Raw genomic sequence first — 21,754 nt, forward strand, 5'->3', positions numbered from 1 at the left:
TTCCTGCTATATGCCTGGCTTTCTGTTTATGGCTTTACCCTCTTCTCTCATTTTATCTTTTTTTTTTTTTTAAGATGATTTGAGAAAGAGAAAGAATGTGCATGCATGTGCACACACATCAGTGGGGGAGGGCAGAGGCAGAGGGAGAGAGAATCTCAAGCAGACTCTCTGCTGAGCATGGAGCCTGGTGTGGGACTTGATCCTATCACCCTGAGATCATGACCTCAGCCAAAACTAAGAGTTGAACACTTAATCAACTGTGCCACCCAGGATCCTCTTTCATTTATCCTTATTACCATTCCATGGAGTGGGTGTTGTTATGCCATTTTGTAGATGACAAAAGTGAGATTCTGGGAGGTTGAGTGACCTATTGAAGGTCACCCCATTTGGGAGTGATGAGGCTGGGATTGGAGCTCCAGTGTTACTGTCTCCCCTGAGCTAGCTCTGCCCCATGACCCAGCACAAGCCCAGACACACTGAATTCACGCTAAATTTCCTTGTCAAGGTACAGAGCAGAAGGGCAGTAGAGGAGGCCACTTGACCTCCTGAAGCTATTGGCAGGATTTACTGAACTGGGTCACTCCAGAAGGCATATTATACTAGAGGACTAGAGGGATTCCTTGGATTTCCATCCTTAGAAGGACTGGTGTAGCCTCTGGGAATTGTAACTAAACCTCACAGTCCCATGCAGAGTTAGGGACCATCTTCTTGGGATGTCACAGTGCCTGCTTCATCCTCCCAAAGTAGACCCCTCTATTCTGGATGTAAGTGTGCTGTTTGGCCCTCCCTGGTCCCTGATAGTGAGCTCCTAAGCCAGGGAGGAGGTGGTATATCCCTGTAGATGTTTGTTGAGTGAATAGATCACACGGGTCAACTTTGGTGGTGTTGGGGTGTCTGTCATTTGCCCAGGTGCACTGTCTTGGAGACAAGCTCTCAGAAGCAAGGATGGGCTAGAGGCTGCATGGACGCAGAGCAGGTGGTCTGAGGCCAGACTCTCTGCAAACTGGTGTGTGACACTGTGGCAGGTGGCCACACCCCTGGCAGCTTGTCTGAGCCTCCTCAAATGCAGTCATTTCTAGAAAGGTTGCTGTGGCTCTCTCAGTTCTGGAGGCGATCTCAATTCTCCAGATGATCCATGAGATGTGCAGGTGGGGGCGGTTCTTAAACACTGGTACCTGCAAGTCGGATAGAACCTGCCCCCAGTCCTATTTCCAAAGAAAAACCAGAGGCATGAAAATGAAGCAACTGGCAAAAAGTCAAGATTCCTCTAAAGCATCGAAACCATACTCCACTGGTGGTCTTCTGAGAACCCAACTCAGCCACCTTTCCCTCTTTCTTGCTGTTGCCTCTCATGAAAGAGTGATCGTGGCTTGCTTGTGAGTCCCTAAGTGTGCTGGACGAGATTTTCAGCATCCACATTGACTGCAGTCCTCCAAGAATAGTGGAATGAGCCGGGATTGCCAAGTCATACAGACTAGGATCTTAATCCAAACTTGGTCACTGGGTAGCTGTGTGTCCTCAGGCTAGTCCCTTTTACCTCTCACTGCTGATTTCTTCCTTGGCGTTCTTTGTTCTTTATCACTGCCGGGTTATCCTGAGACTAAGAGAAGATGCCATGGTCTTCATCCAGAGATGAGTAAATTATTGGAAGGGGTAAAGTCAGAGCCTTTGGTTAAGCCTTAGTTACATGTTATAACCAATTTTCAACTCATTCAGTAAGTAAAAATTGCAATGGCACACTCGGGCCAGACAGGGAAGGACAGCAGCGCCCTCCACAGGTTGGAGTGGTAATGGCAGTGGTGAGAGTGGAACCTTTGAAGGGGAGATACTTTGAGGGAACAGCTCTCTCTGTCTCTCCTCCAATTAGTGACACTCACAACCTAGGAGGATCAGGTTAAGGGAGGCCCCACGGTCATATACATGTAGACACTGCAGCACCATGGTTTGAATCCACAGACCTGCCACTCACTAGCTGTGTGGTCCCTGGCAAGTCATTTAACTTCAAGGCGTCATCATGTGTCTAGAAGCACAGAACACATGGCTCTCCCATAGCAGTGGTAGCTATCAGAATGCTGTTAGGATCCTCATCCCTATTTACCTCCCACGAATGCAGTACCAAGGAAAAGGGGCACTGTTTAAAGATGATACAACTTCAGAGTTAACTCCACCTATACTTGGCTGCATGATGCTTGGCCACAGACCTGTCCTCCCCTGCAGCTTGCAATTTCTAATGCCTACCTCTTAGGCAGTGGTTCTCAACTGGGAGAGAGTCTGTTCTCCAGGGGGTAGTTGGCAATGTCTGGAAGCGTTTTTGGTTCTCGCAACTGGGGGAGACTGGCACTTACTGCTCACCCACTGCTACTGGCATATAGAGGCCAGGGATGGTCTAAACATCCCACAATACACAGGATAGCTCCCCACCACAAAGAATCATCCACCCCATGATGCCACCGGTGTCGAGGCTGCAGAACCTATCTAAAGAGCTAGTGAGCTGGGTCACTGTGGAAGATGTGTTTGTTCTATTGGGATACTGGAAGCATCTCTGGAGTTCCCATGCTGAGAAGGAATGGCATAGCCTCCGTGAATTGTAACTACGTCTCATACTCTGCTGGTGGAGTTAGGGACCATCTTGGGACTGCAGTGGCACTTCCCTCATCTTTCCACAATGGCTCTCACTTCATTTGCTCCTGGTGACTGCCTCCCATATGACACTCCAAGGCACCTCCCAGCAAGGCAGCCCCATGGAGCAGCACCTAGTTTCCAGGACAGCAAAACCAGTCACTTAGAGCATGATTTTTTTTTTACCTCTTCAGTCATAAGGTATGGATGAACACCCTGATACTTGGTGTGCAACACTCTTGATGTTGATTCAAAGACGCTTTGGTTTGGTTGGTTGACTATTACGTTTGGGATGGATGGATGCACCTGGAACTCCCACTGTCTGTCTTGCTTAGAGTTTCTCAGCCTCTGTATGTCATTTACTCAGGCTTTCAACAAATCTTATTAAGCATCTGCCCTGCCCTGGGCTCAATGCAGAGTGTTAGGAATATTTGCCCCTGCCAGGTGACAGGGCCACTGCACTGTAGGAGGGAGACGGAAGTAGGCTCTAGGGTCACACACACACACACACACTACCTGGGTTTGGATCGTAGCTCTGCTGCCTGCCAGCTGCACGATGTTGGGAGAGTCACTCAACCTCTCTCAGCTTCAGGGTTCTCATCCTTAGAAACTGCAATGATGCTCCAAGCTTCTCAGACGTTTTTGGAAGCATTAAGTGACTTCCTTAATGGTGATGTTAAAGTAGACTTTTTAAAAGTATATTTTAAATACCTTGGTTCCCCTCTTTAAATCCTTGCTGTTCCACTTTTTCAGCTGTGTGACCTTGAGCATAGGAAGCTCTAGGATTCTTGATTCCCTCATGTAAAGTAGAAACAATGCACCTGCATATACAGAACTGATGTGAAAAGTAAGGGAGGTGATGCCTCTAAACCCATCAGCCGGTCACTGCTGGCATGTTTTAAGTAGTCAGAAAACATAACCGTTATCATCATTACTCTTACTATTATATTGCCTAACATAATCAGAGCTCAAATAGCTATTTTTGTCCACATTATTATTCTGGATCTATTTCAGTTTCTTAAACAGCTGTGGGTGACTGAAAGGCAGGTATACCTGCCTCTTTTTTTGTGCCAGGACTTTGCAGACCGATGAACAGTGGTAAAGGAAAATAACCCAGGCAGATGGGACCTTCACGGGGGCAGGTTTTGCATAATTCCACCTGCACACATGCAGAGATTCACTGAACGCTCTCCCAACCCTTCTTCATCCAAGGGATAATTTCTTTAAAATCTGCATGGAATCCCAAGTAATGAGAAATGATGAGGCTAATTACAGATTCCGTATTGTACACAGGACTGTCTGCTGTGTGTTCGTACAGATTGTCTGGGGTGAGTCGGAGTCTGTTCTGAATGCTCAGTGACAGAACCATGCAGAAGCTAACAGACCTAGTCCATCATATCCATGGGGCAAAACTGCTGTGTCACCTGGTCTGTTAGGTCCCACAATGCCTAAAAGTGCTTTGACAATAGAAGGGCCTGAAAACAAGTATATAGTAAGGGGCCTGTGGCACCTGTACTTGCTAAGCCTATCAGCTCATTCCTTGAAAACATGGCCAATTCCAGATTGTAGAAATTTTAAAAATTTCCTTCCAGCTGGAAAAATAACACATACTCAGTGGAGACATTAAAAATATGCCCCTTTAAAGAAAGAGAAAATATAAGAAAAAAACCCATCTGTAGCCACGTCACCCAATAAAAACCCTTGTGAATACAGTTGATCCTTGAACAACATGGGTTTGAACTGTGCAGGTCCACTTACATGCGGATTGTTTATAATACAGGACTATAAATGCATTTTCTCTTCCCTTTGATTTTCTTTTCTGTGCCTTACCCCTTTGTAAGAACACAGTATATGAAACACACAATATGTGTTGTATGAAATATGTGTTAATCGACTGTGTTATTGGTAAGGCTTTCGGTCAACAGTAGGTTATTAGCAGTTAAGTTTTGGGGGAGTCCAAAGTTATACTTGGATTTTCAATTGTCTGTGGGGCCTGGGGGGTGGGGTTGGTGCTCTAACCTTGCTGTTTTCAAGGGTCAATTGTACTTTTTTCCTTTTTTCTTCTGATATTTTCATATTTGGGGGGTTGGCTTTGCTTTTCTTTGGCTCAGGGATTTGACATTTTTTTTTTTTTAGCAATCATAATCACACTGCTTTAAAAACTTGGCAGACTGATTTTTTTTTCGCCTCTCAGAGACTCTTATTAAGCATGTTAAACTATCATGGTCACATAATATGCCAACAAATTAACATGTCAGAGTTTACTCAACTGTTTCCCTGTTTCTGGACATCTAGATTTCATTTTTATTTTTAGAGCTGTAACAAACATTTTGGATATATTTTTTTCTATTATTATTCCATTTGTAGGATTACTTCCTTGGACTATATTCCCCAAAGTGGAATTACTAAGTCAGGGAAATTTAAAGGCTTTGCAAGGTGTTTTAAGGACTTTTTTAAAGACCCTACAAACATTTCCTACAGTACTGGACCTCAGTGTCTTATTAGTGTAGGTGAATTGCCATCTGCTTCTCCAGCTACTACCAAACCCTTTGTCTGTTATGGGGACCTTCCCAGATCCACCATCCCCCAAAGAACGGAGAGGATCTGACTCTTGTCCAAAAGCCATCCCTTAGAGATCAGTCCAGTTTGACCACACAGTCACTGAACCCCACTTTGGAGCAAGAGTGACTCAGCCACTCTGTCCTCTATATGCCAACAAGTTGGCTGAGGCAGGGGACCCCTGACCAGGAATGGGAAGTTGCTGGATGACAACTCCCTCATCTTCCTACTTCCTCCCCCTCCACACTGAGTCTGTTTGCCTTCTCGTTGCCATGGCAACCCCATCTCAAGGCTAATAGCTATTCCTTGGTGCTTAGAGGAAAAAAAGCTGACAGACAAGCAAGAGAGAGAGAGAGAGAGAGGCAGGAAAGAAGAGGCTAGCCCCCCCAGTACTCCTCTGAGCCTCGGCAAATGGGCATAGATAATTAGAAATTAGACTTCAGCGTCACAGACTCTGACATAAGGAAGGTCCCAGGGCTAGCAAGGTCATCTGTTTGCAAAGCTAATTAAAATGGATGAAGATAAATCAGATTACCTCAGATCTCATCTCCACTTGATGGAGAATCTTTCAAAACATAGGACATTTTAGAGGATCTTTCTAGGCTTTGGGGAATTGTATGGCTTCTGGAAATAGCCTGAAATGGTCTTAAAGGAGAAGTGGGATTTAACAGCATATCTCGACATCCCACTGCCATCTTGGCAGTTCCATGTCCGCAGCATCCCTAAGTCCCGGATCTCACTGGTTTCCAGTCTCTCCTTGTCCAGTGCCCCACCTGCCAGGCTATTTTTGTCCACATTTTGTCCACATCTCTGACTGCATCCAGGTGAAGGCCTCTCCCACTCCCTGCCCCATTCCCTGTACCCACGAGAGAGCCCAACCATCAAAACTCAGCACGCAGTGTCCCCCTCACTTAAACTCAGTTCCCTGAATGAGTCATAAATTCCCTCCCAGCACTCTGTTCTTGCCTCAAGTACACGCATTTCCTCTTCCCGGAAGACGCCTCCCTATCCTTAAAAACCCAACACAAATGCCATTTTTCTCTAAACTGAGTCATTTCATCTCCTGGCTCCAACGCCTCTTCATTAATTCCCACAATATAGCTCTTCCCACACTCTCCTGGAATTGAGTGTTCCCGTGGCCTCCCCTGTCGGCAGCCCTGGGCTCCTGGAGGGTAAGGGCTACGTGCATCATCCCCCCTAATGCAGCCTGGCATGTGGTCAGTACTGGAAGTTGTTACCTTCTCATAGCTGGGCTATCTGGTTGAAAGGGTACATTCTTCTCTATGGGGAAATATCAACACCTCGAACTTCTCTAGCACCAAATTTCTAAGGAACCCAAAGCCCTCAGTTGTAACGTCATCATCAAATATATACTGGGTTCCTAATGATGGTGTAACAGTTGAGCATTTGGGTGCTGCAGTTGTTGTTGTGGTTGCTGTTAGGGGAGCAAAGCTCAAAGTTCATATTTATAAGCTTTTTGCCAAATTCCAAACGTATTCAAAATTAGCAACAACACTAACTGCCCTCCCCCAAGTACACACCCATCAACCCAGCTTCTACAATGATTAACGTTTGGTCAGCTTTGTTTTCTCTGTTGCCCCCACCCCACGCCACTGTTTATCTGGAGTGTTTTAAGGCAATTCCAGACATAATAGTTTCATTTGTCTATATTTCATAAACAATCTAGGTTAGAAATCCTTGCTCTTCTAGCTACTGTGTCTGTGACCTCAGGCAGGTTAATTAACCTCCCTGATCCTCATTTTCTATAGATGTAAAATGAGAGTAATGATGATACATCCCTCACAGGCTTATAATGAGGAGCAAATGGAATAGTCCATGAAAAACACTTGGTGCTTATTTAACATGTGCCTAGGTCATGTGCTAAGTGGTCAAGAATAGCCATTAAAAATTATGATTATTATCACAATCATTATTGAATTTACGGCACAGTCCTAGCATCTGGGGCATGAAAGACAAACAACAGTATCCATCAGCAATCATGGCTCTGGCAGCAGAATGAGGACAGACTGGAATGTGGAAAAACTGGAGCCTGGGACCAGATAGGAGGCTGGGAAAATCACCCTCCAGGATGGGGGACTTGAGGTGGGGAGACAACATACATAAAGAGATGAAAGCAAAGACCTCCCACTGACTGGCTGCCACAGGGGTGGCACCTTCTGGAGTTAAAGGTTGAGTTTCGATTCTGGTGGCCTGGGGAGAGTCAGGTGGAAAATAATGAGTGTCCTCTTGGGCAGCATGGATGGGGCATCCTCAAAGAGACACTGATTGTGCTAGCACATGGTTCTCTCGTGTGGCTGCTGGTTCATTTACTCTGGATTCACTTGCACATCTCCATGAAAGGCTCCAGATTTCCATACCTCCCCCACCCCCAATAAGCTTCCCTCTGCCGCTGCTCTGTAACCTCCATTCACTACTGGGATGATCCAAGTGGAGCTGCTGCTTTACTCACCATCACTTTTATTTTAAGTGGGATTATTTCTTTTATTTGTCTTATTCAAGTATAGTTAACATAGTGTTATATTAGTTTCAGGTGTACAATATAATGATTCCACAATTCTATACATTTCTCAGTGCTCATCAAGATAAGTCTACTCTTAATCCCCATCACCTGTTTTCCCTACCCCACCCCCCCCACCCCCCCGCCCCTGGCAGCCACGAGCTTGTTCTCTGTATTTAAAAGTCTGGCTTTTTGGTTTGTCTTTTTCTTTCTTTCTTTGTTTTGTTTCTTAAATTCCACATACGAGTGAAATCATATGGTATTTGTCTTTCCCTGACTGACTGATTTACTTAGCATTATACCCTGTGGGTTCCTCAAAAAAAAAAATTAAAAATAGAATTACCATATGATCCAGTAATTCCACTACAGAGTATTTACTCAAAGAAAATAAAAACACTAATTCAAAAAGATATGTGCACCCTATGTTTATTTCAACGTTATTTTCAATAACCAAGATATGGAAGCAACCTGTGTCCATCCGTAGACGGATGAATTAAGAGGATGTGGCATATATATACATACACATATAACTCAGCCATAAAAAAAAATGAAATCTTGCCATTTGCAACAACACAGATGGACCTAGAGAGTATACTCACCATCGCTTATACTCTACAATGAATACAGGCTCATTGTGGACATTTTTACAAACACAGAAAAAAATATCTCACTTATATGTGGAATCTAAACTAGTCTCACTTACAGAAGCAGAGAATAGAACAGTGGTTGCCAGGGACTGGCGGAGGGAGGACTGTAGAGGCAGTAGTCAAAGGCAAAGTCAAATTTCAGTTATACAAGATAAATACGTGCGGGAGATCTACTATACAGCATAGTGCCGACAGCTAACAGCACTGTATGTATCGTACACTTCACATTTGCTAAGAGGGTAGATCTTACATTAAGTGCTCTTCTCATAAAATATGACTAAAACATAATTATTATAATGAAGAGAACAGGAGGAAGCTTTGGGAGGTGATGGGTATGGGTATGTTTATGGCTTTGATGGTGGTGATGGTTTCGCAGGTGTACACTTATCCCCAAACTCATCAAGCTGTAATCATCAATTATATACAGCTTTTTACATGTCAGTTATACTTCAATAAAGTGGAATGAATGAATGAATGAATGAATGAATAAAAATTTAAAACACAGATAATGAGGGGAATGAAAACTAGCCATGTCCTTACCACTCAGATGTCGCCAGGGTTGTTAGGTTGATACAACCTATTATTATTTACATTAATATGTATTTTATATACATGTGATCACACTGAATATACAATTACCTACTCTCCTTATCATGTCAGTAAGATACAGAGATATCCTGCAATTCTCATAACTATTCTATTCCCAATGAATATCTTTCTCTAGTTTTTTAGCCTTTAAATATCAAATAAGGAATATTAACTATTAAAGTAGTGGATGTTTTACTCATACGGATTTATTCTCCTTCTTTCATTTTGCTTCTCTTGAAAAGCTGTTGCTACCGGTAAATATAAGGAAAAAATAGTTTATTCTGCCTCTGCTATAGGAATTGTTTATCACTGGTAATTAAATAATGGATAAAGGGACATGTCTCCTCTAAATTACGGCAGCTGAGAACCAATCAAACCTTGATTTTGAACTTCTAACCTCCAGAACCGTGTGAGAAATTGCTATTAAGTCACCCAGTTTGATGTATGTTGTTTCTGCAGCCCTACAAAACTATTACCCAAACTTTACCACGTGTTCATAATTTTTTTAATGAAAAGAATGGTTTAGCGGTAGACTGGGTATGATTATTCAAGGTATTACTACCGGATTCCTGTCTATATGCAAACAATTATTTACTTGGTTGTAGTTATAGCTAAATACAATTTTTATTTCTGGACATTTTTTTTCACCTTGCAGAGCACTGATTTGCATTTCTTAATTCAAGGATGTACGTCTCTACCAGCCATTGGGTCACACTAGATCCCACTTTCCTTCCTCAAAATGAAACAAGCCTTCCCACTGCATTTCCAGCATGCAACTCTGCTTCTGATTTTTTTGCTCATGTCACAGTAAGATCTGGCGCATTGTACCACAGGTTGTGAACTGCTCAATAACTCACTGACTCTAACTGATACACACACATCCTATGACCCCCACCACCACAGACATCATCCCTTCCAACCATGAGTGCATGAAACTCAGCTGCTGGGTCCTTTGAGGGGCCACACAGAGCCAGTGAATGGGTATAATTAATCATAAGACAATATCCTGAAGGTTTCTTGATGCACTGAGCAGAAATCAGGTTGTTTGAGGTCTACACAAGGGTGCAAAACCAAAGCTGACATCTGATTACTTCCCCTATAGCCCCGAATGGGAGGGGCTGCAGCTGTGGCTCTCTGCCACATTCTAACATGCAATGATATATAAGCCAAGTGTTAAACTAGGCTCTACCCAGATATGAGAAAAGGGAATAGAAGCTCATTCTCTAAGAGCGATCTTAGCCGAGTAGGGGGCTTGTCTTTCCTGTTCCTTGCCATGAGTTAGCCAAGCACAGTGCCTGATTTATAGTCGGCAGTCAATATTTGTTAAATGAAGAACCAGTGAAGTTCAAGGGTCTGAAACTTAAGAGCCCTGAATCACCTAAAGTGAAGTATCTCCACAGGCTCCACAAACAGGTGTACGGCAAGGCCAAAACACCACTTTAAAAGCCATGCTTTGTGATTCTGGTGCAGGCAGCCTTCAGTCCACACGTTGAGAGAACCTAATATAACCAATGAGCATTTTGAGATCATAGGCCATCTTGTGTTCTTCTGTTATTGAGCACCTGCTGTGTACTACACACTCTTCCTAGTCCTAGGAATAGAGCAGAACCCAGGATCCTGTGGGCAAGTCCCTGTCCAAGGTGACATGTGAGTACTGAGGTGTGGCAACCGCCTGCCCTTGAGCCCACAGACCAGTGGGAGGGGTGGAGAGGGGATAATGGGGAATATGCTCCCATAATACTACAGGTCTCAACTGGAGGCGATTTTGCCCTCCAGGGGACACTTGGCAATAGCTAGAAATATTTTTACGTGTCAAACTTGGAAGTGCTACTGGCATTGAATGAGTACAGGCCAGAGATGCTGCTGAACACCTTGTAATGCACAGGACAGCCCCTCCCAACTGAGAATTCTCTGGTGCAGAATGTCAATAGTACCTCAGTTGAGAAACTCTTCAAGAGGGAAGGGAGTAAGTGTCATAACCAAGAAACCAGTAAGGCGTATACCAAAGTACAGAGGAAGTAACACATTACTGGTCCTACAGTGCAGGGCCCCGGGCCCCAGAGCCTTCCCTCCTGTTTCCTGCAGCATCCCACGCTTGCATACCTTGCAACCGTGCATTAAGCCCTGGAGTTACACCGGGTTCAGTTGGAAGCCCGGCTCTTCCGTATTCCACTGTTTCACCTTGGGCAAGCCACTTCTCCTCACTAAACCTCAGTTTCATCTCAGCTGTCCTCCAAGAGCAATGGGGACTCCAGAAGAAACTGGAGAATTTTTTATGTACTTCTGACTGACAGTCCGACAAACCCCCGCTTACCTCACCGGGTTGATGCAATGAAATGAGGTCATGCCTATAAGGTGCTTTGCTCGGTGACAGCACCTGCTGAGTGTTCGTCCTATGTCAGCCGCTGTGATGATGACGAACAACGCCCACTTCCACCCCATGGAGGTGCTGCCTCTGCCCTCCTGTCCTCTACATTTACCTGATTTTTAGATGCAGCTCTTTCCTTGGCACTCTTGCCTTCTCCTAACACAATGTATGGACCTCTGGACCTAGTTGCGTAGTGATATGAGAGTCACCCTCCACGTGCTTGTGGCCATCAGTGACTCATTCTCTGAGTTGAGCAATACTCCTATGGATTAGGTGTATGTCCTTCTATTGGCTGAGTGTCCTTCTATTGGCTATTCTACTCAACCTATGAGTCTCAGACTAAGAGCTACTTCCTTGGTTTTCATCCTTGTCCTAACCCCAACTGCTTCCTCTTTTATGCCCTGTCACATTTCAAATGTCCCTCTTACGGACTGTACAACAGATATTTTTCTGCAGGGAGCAGGAATCATCTTCTGCACCTTTTTCCTCCCCAGAAACCTCACTCTCATGTTGGAATAAGAGTCCACTGAGTGTCCACTTCAATTCTATCCAACCATCCAAATCCAACACTGGGAAACACGGTTAAATGAGATAAAACAGTGGAGAGAATTCATAAGATTGTTTTCCTCTTTTGCTTTAGTTCAAAATACAATAGGGATAAAAATATATAGTTTGGCTCAATTATTAATTGCAGATTTCTACAGAATATCCTGGCTTTTGGTTCAATTCATTGAACCCCTCGTGACCATAATATATATTTGGTCAAAAGAGTCAGTGTCGTCCACGTACCCATGAAGGACAAAGGACCAGTTACTCCAGCCAGATTCCACCATCTTGTTTTCTCCCTTCCTTCTTCCTCCTACTCAGAATGTTCCTTACCTCTTTTATACAAGTGTTCCCTACTAATGGCCTCTTGAAAAATTCTTTTGGAGCACTTCCATTTTCTGTCCACTGGCCAAACAGATGCTTCTAAAAGCTACTTAATGTTTCTCTTCTTAAAGAAACTCCTTTAGGAGTAGAACTAGGATGGAGCCAGGCAGGTAACAAGGATTAAAAGGTAAGAGGGGCTTCCTCTCAGGTGCCAACCCAGCCCCTGCATGACCCTGAGAATGGGTGCATCCTTAAATTTTGCACCCTTGTCACCTCCCCTTTTCCACCCTAGTCCAGACTCTGTATTATTGCAACGACCCCATGTGCAACTAGCCCCAAAAAGCAGTTGACTGAATCTTCTGTTTTCCCAAGTGGGTTAATCCATGGTCCCTGGCATTTTACCTTTTTGGTCACTCTTTCATCTAGGTCAAAATCTGGGAGCTCACTCACTTTAGACTCCTGGAGCTACTTGATAGAACACAGAAATTCCGGATTCCAAGTCCACTTGCAACGAATGTGTTTTTTCAACACCCACTTTGTATTTTAAGCCATCCCAAAGATGGCTGTTGTTAATGTGAGTAATCTTCCATAGATGACATTGGTAGATGTGCTACTTAATTATAGTATTACTCATTTCTTCCTTTTCAAACCTTTTAATTTATCACCTAATAGGCACAGTGATCCATGGAATAACCCATCTTAATTTTTTTCCTATTTTAGGTGACTAGGCTTATTATTATTCATAGCACAGGCCAAATGCTTTGATTATTAAGTGGTATCATTTATACCCTAATGACTTTGTGTCTTTCACGCCATTCAAAAGGAAATTGAATGCCTTGAAACATTAAATGAGATCCCAACAAAGATTGAGCATTGTTAACTCTCATTACTCAAGTGTGAAAAACTGACTACTCAGTGAGTAACTGGAGGTAGAGAGATATTCTAGATTTGTATGGTCAGTGTGGCCACCGCATCCTTGGAAACTCTTTGAAATATAATACCAAAGGCCCTAACCAAACTTGCCAGCACCTTGCCCTATATTCACATTTGCTGTTCATCCTCATGCCCACTGCTTTCTTTTCAGTCTCTCTTTTCACATTCTGCTCCTTCCACTTGGAATGGTCCGTCTCCTTTTTTGTCTTAGTTACTCCCTACTCATCCTTTAAATCCCAGCTCAGTTACCATTTCTTCAGGGACACCCACCCTGATCTTCCCAACCAGATCAAATTCCCTACCCACCTTCTTTTAACACCATTTTAGAATTATCGAGCAGCAATCTTACATTTATTCGAATCATTCTTTGATTGCATATGTCTCCCATAAGACCATGAACTTCATGACAGCAGGGAATCTTGTAGGTGTTTACTCACCGTTATCTTCCTAGGCTTCCAGAAGCCGCAACTCCTAGTTCTACTGCAGACAGAAATAGGAATGACCGTTAACTACTGTTCCTCTGCAAACATGGTCTGAATCAATTACATTTCCCCCGTAGGTCATGCTTGAATACCACTTTGAATGCCAGTGGACTTTGCTGGAGCATGAACCCATGGTAAAGGATCAGCTCTGATGGGTTGCAATCTGTGGGGGCTAACTAAACAAATCAAGAACACAGTTTTTAGTTGTGAGATTCTTTTTATTATGACTAGCCTATCTAATAAGCAAAAAAAGGCACTGTGTACCTCTGCATTGAGTACCTCGGCACAGAGAAAGCATATCTGTTTCATCCATTACTTTATACACAGCTCCCAAGTAGGGCTTTGGCACTGTTGAATGAGTGACTGACTGCATGAATAAATGGATAGAATAGCTAATATCATTTAATATATTAAGAAGGTGAAGAGGGATCCCTGGGTGGCGCAGCGGTTTGGCGCCTGCCTTTGGCCCAGGGCGCGATCCTGGAGACCCGGGATCGAATCCCACGTCGGGCTCCCGGTGCATGGAGCCTGCTTCTCCCTCTGCCTGTGTCTCTGCCTCTCTCTCTCTCTCTCTCTCTGTGACTATCATAAATAAAAAAAAAAATAAATAAATAAATAAAAAAAAAAGAAGGTGAAGAGTAGAGATGATGTAACTTGCTGGAATGACATTGCTGAGTTAAAGCAGAGCCTGGGACTCAGTGATGATCTCACTGCCTCCTATGCCATTCACTTGGGATGGTACCAAGGAAAAGCTCACGTAGCCTCTGTGTGCAGGATCTTGGCATCTTGAGATGTTTTAATGAGATGACTCAAATTTCCTCCCACTGTCTGGATGGGATACCAGCTCTGGCTGGGACAGTCTGAGTATGCCCAGAATCCTTCGCCCTGGAAAATCCAGCTGCTAACACCAGATCTGGCCAGCCACACAGCTGGCAGTGGCATCTCAAACTGGATGTGAAGGGACCATGGCCCTGATTACAAACAGAATCCATTGGGCCACCCAGGCAGGCAGCACTGAGGAGGCCACCAAGAGGCATATGGGTTACATGAAACAGAAACCTCCTGTGTGGCTCAGCCATGTGGCATCTCGCTCTCTCCACATACCTGCTTGTTCATTCATTCATTCATTCATTCATTCTGGAGGCTATCATATGCTAAATACTCCTGTGCCCTGGGGTCCCTTTGCCCTGTCCCACCATCTGAAGCTGCGCTCTCCAAAGTTGAAACATGTTGTAAATGTAAAACACACCCTGGATTCCAAACACGTAGTACAAAAGGGGAAATAAAGGAATATAAGATACTCATTAAGACGTTATTATATGGGGCATATACTTAAGTGATAATATTTTGGATAGATTTGGTTAAAGAAAATACATTATTAAAAGTAATTTCACCAGTTTCTTTTCATATTTGTTAGTGTGAGTTACTAGAGAAATTTTAGTACTTCTATAGCTCATTTCCTATTTCTGCTGCACGGCACTGGTCTAGAGAATTGTACTGTAGAGAAGAGGGGCCAAGTTCTAAGCCGAGGGCAAGGGTGACATTACTAGCTGGCCCAGGTTGTGAAGGGAGCTCAAAGGAGACTCGGCCCCAATTTCAAGGGGCAGGGGCGGGGGTGCAGAGCAGCTTTAGAAGGGTTCACATCTAAACCAGCCACAGGACAGATGTGAGTTAGCTCCAGGACTCCAGGAAGGAACCCAATCCATACAGAGGCACAAAGATGAGAAACCCAGTGAACTTCAGATAAATCTCCAGCAGCAGGAGTGAGGGCGGTGTAAGAGGAAAAGAGGGAAGCCGGAAAGAGCAACAGGCAGCAGCTCCTGAAGATCAAGTCCAGGGCTGTCCAGCAGAAGTACAACGCGAGCCACACGTGAAGCTTTCAGTTTTGTAGTAGCCACATCAGAAAAGAAAAATGTGAGCAAAACTAGCTTTAGTAGTATGTCTTACTTAGCCCGGAATATTTAACACACGATCGTTGCAACATGTGATCGATGTCACAGTGTCTGTTCTGTCTTAAGTCTTTGAAGTTGGCCAGGTGGTTTACACCAACAGTGCGCTGAAGTCTGTGCTGGCCTCGTTTCTAGTGCCCAGTGCCACATGTGACTTGTGGCTACTGTGTGAGGCAATGCAGGTCTACCAAGCTTTTCCTGAGTCCTAAGGGAGAGAGTTTTAAGCAGAAGCGTACTGTATCGAAAACTGCTAGCCAAAGAGACAACCAGTAGCTTTCTGGAGGTTGTTGCCACCACCTTTTGGTCACTGTCACCTACTGAGGTCCTTCAGCTTATAAACTGGTAATTTAGGAGCAAAGTCTCTTGACCTTGCCATGGATTTCCTGGAGGGCAGTTCTGGAGTGTGGACAGCAGAGCCCTGCCTGTCCTGAATTTTGTCTGAACTCTGGGAAAGGGGAACCCGCTCTCTTGGTTCCCAGGTGGTTCCTGAGTCACCTTTCAGATGGTGACCTGGGACAGATTCCTTAGATTTCTCACCTTTTAGGTCTCTCGTCTATGAAGCTGGGTTGTGCAGATAAAAAGAAAGAATGTATGTAAAACGCTTCATACTGTACCTGATAAAGAATTGATCAAAAACTGGTCATTTCTTTCTTTCTAAGCTGTCCTCAAAAGGTCTCTTGCATGTCTCCAAGAGCAGCCTAAGAGGATATAAACTCAGACAGCATGGCTGGGGATCAGACTACTTCAGTCACCTCTTGGAAAGACTCCTACCTTTTTCTCTACCCGCCCCCCCCCAAAGGAACTTCAAGGAGTCAGTTCATTTCAAAGAAGAAATGTCCCCCAAAATATGCAGATTAGAGTCAGCCCTTCAGGGGGCTTTTTTGTAACATCACAATAAGCTTTAACTGGTAGGAAAACAGCTTTTCAGTTTCCCTGGGCTCTGTCTAGTTGGAGATGCAGCACAAAAATTGTTCTGGATCTCCAAGGAGTTTCCAGGTGCTTAATGACTTGCCAGGGTAATAAACAACTGAATTCTGGGAAGTCATTATGTGAGACTTTACCTACCACCTTCCTCTGCCTTTGAGAATTAAATGAAACACAGTCTGCGTGGAACTTGGAAAAAACATCAGTTTTGAAGTCTTCACAAACCTGCGTTTGAATCACAATTCTGTCACTGATAGCCATTATCATCTTTGGACAAATTGCTTATATCTTTGGGCATCAAGGTACTTACCTGTAAAATGGGTATAATATAGGTCTCGCAGGGTAAGAATTGTATATGAAAGATAAGAAGGTTAGTTATCTCTTGCTGCATAACAAATTATCCCCAAAACTTGGTGGCCAAAAATAATATTTGTGACCTCATTTTATGTGGGTGAGGAACCTGGGCATGGGCTCCCTGGGTCCTTTGGTTTAGGATTTCCCAAGGCTTCAATCAAGGTATCAGCTAGGGATAAGGTCTCATTTCTGGGCTTCACTGGGGAAGGGTCTGCTTCTGAGCTCTCCCATTGGTTGTTGACAGAATCTAGTTCCTCATGGGCTTTTGGATTAAGGGTAATGGCTCCTCACTGGCTGGTGGCTGGAGGTCTTTCTTAGTTCCTTGCCATGTGGGCCTCTCCACAGGGCAGTTCACAACATGGCAGCTTTTATCATCAGAGGAAGAAGGCAGGAAGAGTCAGAGAAAGAGACTAACAGGCAGAAATCAGTCTTTTATAACCTAATCTTAGAGGTGACATCCCATCACTTTTGTTATATTCTACTGGTCAGAAGCAAGTCAGGAGGTCCAGCCCACACTCAAGGGAGGGAGATTACACGGGAGGGTAAGCGTCAGGAGGAAAGGATGGGGGGGAGCCATTGTGGAAGCTGTCTGCCAAATTTTTAATTTCTCAGTAAATAAATTCTGGTTATGACCAGACATGACAGCATCTTGAAAAGCAATGTTCACCACAGAAATAAATCTATTGGCATATGTATTAGGGTCAGGAAATTTAACAATCATATGACAGTTCAGTCTATAAAAAAGGCTGATTCTAACCAATGCTAGGTTTTCCAAAGACTATATTTAAATATGCATTTAACTTATATTAAGTACTGATTTGAATTTGATAACATGTTACCAAATAGCAATGTTTGGAGTTAAAAGGCATTTATTTCCCCTACCTGATGCTTTATCATATATCCAAATCCCTTTCTAGTTATTTTAGGATGTCCATGTTTTTATGGGGATATAAATAAAAATATGCATCTCAATTTTCAGTTAGCAATATTATAAAGGCTTTTAATCCTGCTGTACATTCTTTATAATTAGCAGCTTAATAGCAACAAAATATTTCCATTTCATAGATAAATGTAAGAGCCATGGTTTACTTAACCATTCCCTTATTCTGTGATACATAAGTTGCTTCGGTGTTTTGCCATTAAAAGCAATGCTGTGATTGAGTGTCTTTTGTGTGATTAAGGTTTTTTTTTTTCCCCAACAATTTGAATTATGTCTTTAGGATAAGTCCCAGAAAAGCAATTAGAGTATGCACATTTAAATGGCTCTGTCAAGTTGTTATCCAAATGAGAAGACAGCTTTGGGGTTTTAAGCAAACGCTACTCCATCAGCCCCAGTTTGAGTTCCTCAAAGACAGACATCATAGCTTACTTAAAATTAAAAACAAAAAACAAAACATGGCATCTAGCTTATGAGGACATTTACAGAATACTTTGTGGACTGAATGAGTGAACAAAAATATTTAAAAATCTGAGACTGTAGGAAAAATATTTAGGCTAGATCTCTTGTAGCTTTGTTTTTTTTGTTTGTTTATTTGTTTTTGTTTTGTTTTGTTGTTTAATCAAGAGATGCTGTATTTCCATTTAGATTTCACTGAGAGAGAGACACTTGGGTGGCTCAGTGGTTGAGTGTGATCCTGGGGTCCTGGGATCAAGTCCCACATCGGGCTCCCAATAGGGAGCCTGCTTCTCCCTCTGCCTGTGTCTCTGCCTCTCTGTCTGTGTCTCCCATGAATGCATAAATAAAATCTTTATTATTTTTTATTTTTTTTTAAAGATTTTATTTATTTATTCATGATAGTCGCAGAGAGAGAGAGAGAGGCAGAGACACAGGCAGAGGGAGAAGCAGGCTCCATGCACCGGGAGCCCGACGAGGGATTCGATCCCGGGTCTCCAGGATCGCGCCCTGGGCCAAAGGCAGGTGCCAAACCGCTGCGCCACCCAGGGATCCCTCATAAATAAAATCTTTAAAAGAAAAAAGTTGCAGTAGGAGATGTGGAGGACCTATTCATGCCCAGCACTGGGTAGTGTGGCCCTTTCCTTATCTCATTTTACCCGCACAGCACCCCCTCCAAGTCCATTTTCCTCACAGCCACGGAGTGAAAGGCTAAAGCATCAATCAGATGAGGGCACACGTTGCCTTTTTTTTTAGAGGGGCTTGGTCTGACAGGCCCCTATCATATGAAAAGGAATCTAGGCCTTCTTTTCTGGGTAGACTACTAATTCTGGAAAAATCTCTACTTTGGTGGAAACAAAATTTCCACCCAATAACCAGGACTAACTGAAGGGAATTTTCCTGAATATGGGTTAGCCTAGGCAATGGGTTATTTTAGTTAAAACTATGAATCAGAGTTATATAACATTTTGGTAAGCAGGATCACAAGTGACTTTGAAAAAAAATGATTTTGCTGGTCAAAATTTACTCTGGCTGATGTGTCCTCTGTCTTTTAGAACTACACAGTCCTCTCCTCTCCACCACCCCCCACCTTTTTTTTTTTTTTTAAGATTTTATTTATTTATTCATGAGACAACAGAGAAAGAGAGACCGAGACACAGGCAGAGGGAGAAGCAGGCTCCATGCAGGGAGCCCGACGCGGGACTCGATCCTGGGCCTTCAGGATCACACCCTGAGCCAAAGGCAGGCGCTCAACCTCTGAGCCACATGGGGTGCCCCCCCCACCTTTATTTTTAAGAAAATTTCGTCTTATTTCAGGAACTACCAGTTTCATTTTTTAGACCCAGAAGACTGAGCTGCTTGCACAAGCTCAGTGTGCGTGAGTGACACAACCGGAATGTCTTCGCACCCTGGCCCCCCTCCAGTGCGGCTTGGCGGCTAACCTTGAGCCACAGCCCCCCAGGCGGGCGGCGAGTGGCGGCTCCTCCACCTGGGCGCTTCTCCCCCACCCAGCGCTTCTGCTTTTCTCCTCTCAGGTGAAGGAGGCCATGCAGCGGATCCATGACCGGGGGAACATCGGCAAATTAATTCTGGATGTGGAGAAGACCCCGACTCCACTGGTGAGTCAAAAGCCGAGGGATCCGTTCAGTTCAGCAGAAGAGGGCCTGCCGGGGCAGGTACGGGGTAGGTAGAGGGAAAGCCCGCAGTTCTCGACCAGCCTAACCAACTGATTCTGCAAATGAGCCATTAGTCACAAAGCTGGGACGCACGCTGAAAGGGCAAGGAAGGTGCCCATGAGAGCATTTGAGGAGCAATCAGAGGGCAGTCAGGAAAGGAGCGGATAATCGACCCGTGTCGGTTACAAGGGCCGTCTCTTTGCTGCCACAAGTGGGAGGAATTCCTGGTAAAATCTAATAAACTCACACTCAGTACTCGGAGGAGGATGCCACCTGCCTCCGAGATGCCTCCTGATGATTGCATTGATTTTCGTCTCCTTTCATCAGGATGATACCCTTACACCCATGGAACCCATCAGGCATGAAGCATGTCACGCTCACCCAGCCCCCTTGCAGTGGCCACTGGTCCAGGACAGGGGGCAATGTGGTGGGTTGGGTGGTCTACACACAGAGCGCCCTCAGACTTCCTCCACCTGAAGCCCGGCTCTGAGCTCCTGTGGGTGACCCTGGGCAGTCATTCTGCTACTCCATCTTCGTACCCCTGCCTGTAAACTGGAGATTGGTAAATTCTCACAAGTCGGGTAGAATGATACACAGGAATTCATACTAAATCCTAGGGAAGGCTTAACCAAGAACATATTTAGGAAGAGTCTTTTGTTTGCTTTCTCACCTGTTTAGTCTCAAATCTGCATCAGACGTTTGTAAAACAGAAAGAACTAAAATCTTTAAATCTTTGCATGTTTTACCACGTGTGGTTTTTTTTTTTTTTTTTTTTTTTTTTAAGTGTTTCCTTGGCTTTTGTAACCATTAGGTAGTTTGGGAGTGATGGTCATCTCACTCAATGAAGGATGGCTTCATGAGGAGGCATTTTACAAAGTGCAAGTGACTTATAACAATAGGGACATTGTTCAGTGAGTGCTTACTAAGTTCCAGGACTGTGCCAGCAAATGTCTGAAAGCAGATGAGGGGGTGAGACTAGGGGAAGGGGGCTGGGTCACAGGTCTTCTTGCACCTGTGCTGTTCTTAAAACAAATAACCAGCTCTATTTTACCCTGTCTGTAGAAGAGATCTAGGACCATCCTGGACAGTGTGTTGCTTTTAAGCAGGATAGTTGACATCAGCTTCCTGTCTGTATCCATAACACGTGAGGTCCTACTGGGACCCTTGGGATTTAGGAAGGCCTGTTTGACCACAAGGGATTTTCATCAGAGCAGGAGCTGAAAAACCCACCTTTGAGTGTAAGAGCTCAGAGCCTGCTTTGGCATATGCCAAGGGCCTTGTTCCTGAATCTAAGGAGGGCTTTTCTGAGGCTTTGGGTAGAATCAAACTCCACGTCTTCACAGAAACAACTTCCAAGCGAAGGGCGTAGACCGCAAAGTAGACAAACATGCATTTGTTAGCATTGTTTTTCCGGCTTAGTAACTGACAGCACCAGGACTTAAACCCTGGCCAGTCTGTGCAGGGTATGCTCTCTCTGCCCACCCATGTTCCCCCAGTGCTGACCCCTCTGCCTGAGAACCTCTAGTGGCAGGAGCATGTTGGGCCAGCATGTCTAGAACTGGCCAGAGATGACAGGGAGATGACCCACCTTAGCCATTCCCTGGCTTCTTCTCCCTCAAGTAGGGCAACTATGAGGTGTGTCCCTCATTGGCTCCCAGTGGTCCCCAGCAGGACTGAGCCCCAGGTGCCCACAGTAGGAGCCTACTTATTAACACATCCTGTCCTGACTTCCTTGCCTTTTCTGTCCCATCTCCTCCCTCCCTACCTGTGCTTCCTGGAATCATCTCCCAAACTCCAAATGTTTGCATTCAAATCCTTATCTCAGAGTCTGCTTCTTAGGACACCCAACAGAAGATGGCTAGCAGCACACTGCC

At 44.3% G+C, this 21,754-nt stretch overlaps 1 protein-coding gene across 1 annotated transcript in view; it reads left to right on the top strand.

Moving 5' to 3' along the window:
- VAT1L (vesicle amine transport 1 like) overlaps positions 1-21,754 on the top strand; it is a 147,360-nt gene that overhangs the window by 122,886 nt on the left and 2,720 nt on the right. Inside the window, exon 8 of the mRNA XM_077890919.1 lies at positions 19,740-19,823. Within this exon, the coding sequence (XP_077747045.1) occupies positions 19,740-19,823 (84 nt within the window). The remainder of the gene's footprint in view (positions 1-19,739; positions 19,824-21,754) is intronic.

This window comes from Canis aureus, chromosome 3 (genome assembly GCF_053574225.1).
Source record: "Canis aureus isolate CA01 chromosome 3, VMU_Caureus_v.1.0, whole genome shotgun sequence".
Lineage (NCBI taxonomy): Eukaryota > Metazoa > Chordata > Mammalia > Carnivora > Canidae > Canis > Canis aureus.